Source organism: Gregarina niphandrodes, assembly GCF_000223845.1.
Source record: "Gregarina niphandrodes unplaced genomic scaffold scaffold00020, whole genome shotgun sequence".
NCBI classification, from domain to species: domain Eukaryota; phylum Apicomplexa; class Conoidasida; order Eugregarinorida; family Gregarinidae; genus Gregarina; species Gregarina niphandrodes.
This window is the reverse complement of record NW_011645789.1, coordinates 192,665-198,217: the sequence shown is the minus strand read 5'-3', so window position 1 is coordinate 198,217 and position 5,553 is coordinate 192,665. Positions and strand designations below refer to the sequence as shown.

General features: G+C 52.9%; 3 protein-coding genes across 3 annotated transcripts; all 3 read right to left on the bottom strand.

Moving 5' to 3' along the window:
* Nucleotides 1–359: 359 nt before the first annotated feature.
* GNI_100230 (hypothetical protein) lies at nt 360–630 on the bottom strand (the record flags this gene model as incomplete). Its single annotated transcript, XM_011132821.1, has 2 exons — nt 360–453; nt 566–630. 2 exons carry the CDS (start codon nt 628–630, stop codon nt 360–362), a joined length of 159 nt encoding a protein of 52 aa, XP_011131123.1.
* A 1,440-nt stretch (nt 631–2,070) lies between these two features.
* GNI_100220 (hypothetical protein) lies at nt 2,071–3,024 on the bottom strand (the record flags this gene model as incomplete). The annotated part of the gene is made up of 1 exon (XM_011132820.1): nt 2,071–3,024. One exon carries the CDS (start codon nt 3,022–3,024, stop codon nt 2,071–2,073), a length of 954 nt encoding a protein of 317 aa, XP_011131122.1.
* Nucleotides 3,025–4,638: 1,614 nt separating this feature from the next.
* On the bottom strand, nt 4,639–5,525 carry GNI_100210 (integrase core domain protein; the record flags this gene model as incomplete). The annotated part of the gene is made up of 2 exons (XM_011132819.1): nt 4,639–4,887; nt 5,034–5,525. 2 exons carry the CDS (start codon nt 5,523–5,525, stop codon nt 4,639–4,641), a joined length of 741 nt encoding a protein of 246 aa, XP_011131121.1.
* Between the last annotated feature and the right edge of the window lie 28 nt (nt 5,526–5,553).

Sequence of the window (5,553 nt, the reverse complement as noted above, 5' to 3'; positions counted from 1 at the left end):
GACGTGAACTTAGTGCGTCTTAGAGAGGCCCCAATCGTTCATCAGCCGCAACGGACGCCAGCGATTTACGGAGCCAACGGAAAGCCTCTGTCCATCTCTGGGTATACAATCCTTGAGGTATCTCTACCTCACCTTGAAGAAACTGTGCAAATCTTCGCTTGGGTCACTCCCAGATCCCTGTACCCGTACTTATGGGTAGACCATCAGTCTCTTGAATGGGGCATACAAGGTAATGTCCCTCTTAATGCGCATCTGGTTGGCAACAGTTACCCACTACCCGACATACCCGATACGTTACAAAGGACCGCTCAAGGAGGACCTTCTGGCAACGTCATCTACATAAGGAATTGCCCATGTTTTTAGGATTCCCTAATGACTTGATCAATAGTGCTCTGAAATATAGGAGGGGCAACCTTCAAACCAAATGGCAACCTGGTGTATTCATACAATCCTCTAACAGCGTAAAATGCCGTGAGTGGTCGATTTTCAGGTGCTAGTGGTAGCTGCCACTGGGGAAAAGGAGTCCTGTATAACATGCTACCGCCACGTTACCAGCTTTACATACTCTCGACAGCCACTCACCTTTAGTTCTCGATACGGATGCTTGCCGCCTAAGAGGAATTGGCACATGTCTGTATATTCAGCGGGAGAATGAATTGTTACCTATAGCGTATGCATCGCCTGCTTTCACTAAACAGGAGAGCAGATGGCCCGTAAGGGAACTGGAAGCTTTTGCAGTTGTGTAGGTCATTTTCGTGAACTGCTGCTTGGACGATCACTTACTATTAGAACCGACCATGAATCTCTCCAATGGGTGAAGCACTGTGAGAAGGGCAGAATCGCCCGGTGGAATTCAACGTTGGACGAATTTGAGGCAAGAATAATATACAGAAAAGGTACTGTGGTACATAATGGACTCTTGCTAGTAGCATGGGAATGTAGTCCGAAAGGAGAGCGAGTAGAGCGTAGAGAGACGGAGAAGACAATACTGCAGCATGTAATTTTCCCTAAAGCTCGGAGCGCAACGTATCGGCGCTTATCACACCAGGGGACCATCAGCCAAGAAGAGATAACAAAAACAGAACGGCATGGCTTCTCATTTCTAGTTACTTCAACCTCGTTGTTTCCTCACCGTAGAGATTTGAAGGTGACGTCGCCACCGAGGTCTTTGGTGAGGTAGCGGGCTCTTTTCTTGTCTGCGAGGAGAAACGGTCGAAGAGAACTGTGGCAACTGTTACAAGGTGGACATGAAGTACGACGACGGTACAGACCCCGGTCTTCCCGACCACCCCGGCCCAAGTGGCCCCGACCACCCCTGCCCAGGTGGTCACTACTGCTGCCACCGCGCCTGCTCCGACAACCGGCAACAGCAATGGAGGAGGCGATGTGGTCTCCGGGTGTGTGGCTGCCATCCGTGCTACGCAGGACTGTTGGACTGAAACCTGTCAAGGATACTGCGCCCTGTACGGCCCAGGCGGTGAGTTGAACCTGTGGTGTGGCGCTGCTGTATCAAGCTCCAGTGATCTAATCAAATGCATCAGCAGCCAGCAGCCTTTCTGCTTGTAGGAGGTACACTTCATTTATGTTCGTCTACTTTGAGAAGCAAGGTTTTAATTTATTTTTTTTGATCGATTACTAGTCTAAACAAGAGGCCTCAATAGGTATCAGGAGCTATCCCGAGTATTAAGTATCTGGCTGCTGCGAATAGGATCTTACATGCCACGCTTCCGACACGGCCGCAGGCTGATTTCAGCACGTCAGCTTAACAACATCTTCAATTCCCCCAACATCCCAAAATGTGAATCCTTGGCTTGCACCGAATCAGTTCACAGTCAACCTAACAGATGGTTCATCGCCGTGATTACCGTCAAAAAAAGTCTTGACACCTATCTGGCATTTCCTCTCTCTATCTGCCAGGTATCGAAGGTTGTTGTGATCCGTACTCTGAAACACGTTACGCCCAAAGGCATTCCTTCAGCATGTGATCATGGCGAGCCATACATGTCAATATCATTCCGGTGCGTTAGTACTCTGTCTCAACCACGAACCGGCCATGAGGAGGTCTGTCGGTCAAACGTTTGTGAAAGTTGGAGTGGCTTTGAAACTGTTATTAGCTCTTCCCCAATACTCTATAAGCTCTTTCCTGTAACCACTGATCGTTCTAATCTTGGAGTTGAAGCACTCAAATTTACAGGACTTTGGGGAGTAGCCTAGCGCTTGAAATAAAGAGTAATTCCCTTTCATTTCCTTAGCAGCGACAAAGAAGTCTGTAACATAGCCCCAGGCTACGTCCTCCTCCGACGGGCCCACCGCGTCGGCGTTGAACCGACCTTCGATGCATCGACAGCCTTCCTTGGGTAACTGACAAGCGTTGTAAGTGCCGGAACACCCGGGGTCAGTACGTTGTGAACTAAATGATAATCCTAGCTCGTTGTGTAGCTTTTGCTGCCAGGTATCGGGCAGGTCGGCATTTATCCAGTTGGCTGCAGCCCGTCCACGAACCCGGACATGGAAGTCCAACTGGCGTACGTTCGCGTCTAGCTCTGCGTTGTTTGTGATGAGGCAACGGGAGGGCTTCAGGTAACGGACGACCGCCTCCCAGACTCTCGCGAGATCGTACTTGAACGGATGGTAGAAGTAATGACAACTCAGGTCCTCGCCGCGCTCGTCAACGCAAACCACCTTACCCCCCCAGATACAGCTGGACCAGTCCAACGTCTTCCAGGCATCCGCCGTGGCGCCCACCATTGAAGCGTTCTTCTTGTTATCGTATATGCCCTTACAAGTTTCAGAGGGTATTCTCAGCGACGCCAACTCGTGTGCAGACATCGTTACGTTGCCAGCCCTGGGGTCGGACGCCACGAACTCACAGTCCATGATCAACTCCGACTCGGACCAAGCCTTACAATCGCAAGACACCGCATACTTGTACCGTTCGGCATCGGACAAGCGAGAGAATTGCGCATCGCACAACGATGTGTAGCTGTACGTCGTGGCCTCAGTAATCGGAGTATAGCTTTTCATCGGGGCCTCGCTCCCAGTATCGCTGTACATCATCACCTCGGACGGAGTATAGGTTGAGACTGAAAGAGGATCGAGGATTCTCGACGACTTTGAATCTGGGGTTGTCAAACTACCGGCTTGTTGTCTATAGAGGTGTAACACCCCCCCCTGCTATGACCGCACCACTCAAACCCGTAGCACAGGCAATACCAAGACCTTTGAGAAACCTTGGCCGTCGCCAGAAGCTTCCAGTTTCTTCACGAATAGCCTGGCCCTCGACCTCAATACAATACGCGGCTTGGCCGGAATCCTGAATTACGGCACTCCACTTCGGATATTGCGCCCACAGCCGTTTTTGTTCGTCGTCATCTAGCGGCCTCATATCTATGATCTCCAACTTTGGTTTTTCATCGACGATCTTCGTGTCTTCGATACTGCTTGTGTCCAGCCACTTGATGATCTCTCTGCCAAATGCTCTCTTCAGGGCCGCATTGGCAACGGATGGATTCGCGTCGTGGAGATGCTCCTTCAGGGACCGAGCAAGCAAGCGCTCGATGCGCGCGGAAGCCTTCACTTGCCTCTTGGACCCTTCCGGGTGGCAGACTCGAAGGCGATTCCAACGACGGAGCCAGTCATAGTCCGAAAGGCAGGATCCCAGAAACTCCGAGGGAGGACTTCCCATTCGGACCGATGAACGCTGCCAGCGCCTCCCAACCCCCAACGTCAATCAAGCGTAGACCTGTAATTGCCTTCATTGAGGAACCACAGTATTAAAAATATAAGCGGGACTCGCACACGACTTAGTGTTATGTCTCAAAAGTTGTGATTTTTTTGTGCTGTGGTTGCGTAGCGAGAACCGTATACATCAGCATGGACAGTCTCTCCGATAGTGGTCACCATGGCCTGCTCGCTCCACTGTGTGGTACTGGTCCGCTGCTGACGTCAGTTTATCTTGGTCTAGTAGAGGTCGTATCCATCGGTCAATGGTAGTTAATTCGGCGTGCTTTGTTGGCATTCGGCCATGGTATGTTGGTGGCTGATCAATCTTCACCCTCTCGGTGAAGGCGGGAAGAGATGGTGCAGTCTTCGACTTCCTTGCAAAGTCAAGCCCCCTTTTCGATCTTTCATGGCTCCGGACAGGGTCGGTGGCTAACGTTGCCTTGCCGAGTTCCTAGTTTCCACGTCCACGGTACGAGCCGCGTCCTCATCCGCGTCCACGGCCTCGACCAGGTCCGATAGATGGTGTGGCGCCGTTTTGCCATAGTAGTAGCCCGCGGGAGATCCCCGCTTTTGAAACTAGAGCAATCATGTTGGCAGTGGTGCTGCCTCCGTCGTAGGAAGAATCCTCGATGTTGGTTCTGGTAACTTGCATTGCTGCGGTTTCTGACTCTCCCCCTATTTGACAAAAAGCTTCGGCGGGCGAGACGTAACAACTGAAAGCCGACCTCGCCCACTGACATACCAACATGCCCCCTCGGCTTCTCAGTTGAAGGGTTGTATCATTCCTAAGAACTCATCCCAGTTGGCTTCTGTCTTCATGCCAACGTCGGTCGTCTCCCTCCAGCTCGCGCTGCCCTGAGACGTACTCTTGGGTTGCCCACCGCAGTAGTGGATCCGTGCTCAGCTTGAACCTTCTCACTTGGTCCTTGTGCGCCGTGACCGTCCACCCCGTCGCATGTTTCTGTCACTACCTGTGTTTTTCTCAACTCTGTTATCCTTCCTCATTGGTAGCGACCACGCGGTGTGCGCCCAGGTGGGTGTGTTCGGTCCTCCCTGGCGTCTGCCTGTGACTGGCTCCATCGAGACTACTACCCATAGGTCATCCGCGCCCGACTCCTCGAGCGGCCTGTCTGTGAGCATGGCCTTTTGCAATCTCTCACGCATCTGCGCGGCCAGGCTCTGTTTCCTCTGCGCCTCTGTCATTGTGCCGTGGTACGGTGGTCTTCCGGATGGGGCCTCGTACGGCGTCACACCTGTGCTGGTGTGCGGTGTCGTATTATGCGTGTGACAGACCCCCGGCACCATCCTACCCAGGTCGCGGTGTCCTTCTTGCCACAGAACCCGCTTCTGAGCGCCTTGTGGGAGGCTTCGTTGATGCCGTTCCCTTGCGGCCTATACGTTGCCGTCGTCAGATGGACGCAGCCCAACGCGCTAGCCACCGTCTCATGGAACGCCCTGAAGCTCGTGCCGTTGTCCGTTAGGACCACTCCCGGAATGCCGAACGGTGTCACCCAGCCCCGCAAGAAGATGTGAGCCGTCTGCGCAGCTGTGACCGTGCTCGTTATCCACGCTCCCATGTACCGCGTCGCGTGGTCCATTACAACCAAGAGCCACCAACTCTGCCCATCTAGCTGCATGGGTCCTACGTGATCCAGGCTTACTGTGTCCATCGCGCTCGGATTCTCCAGACTCCCCTTCGGCACGTTGTCCGTCAGCCGAGCTCTCGTTCGAGTCCGGGCACATATCAGGCACTCTCTTACCACTTTCGCAACGCCCTCTGCAAGTCCGGGCCAGTAGAACATGCTGGCTATTCTCTTCCGCGTCTTGAGT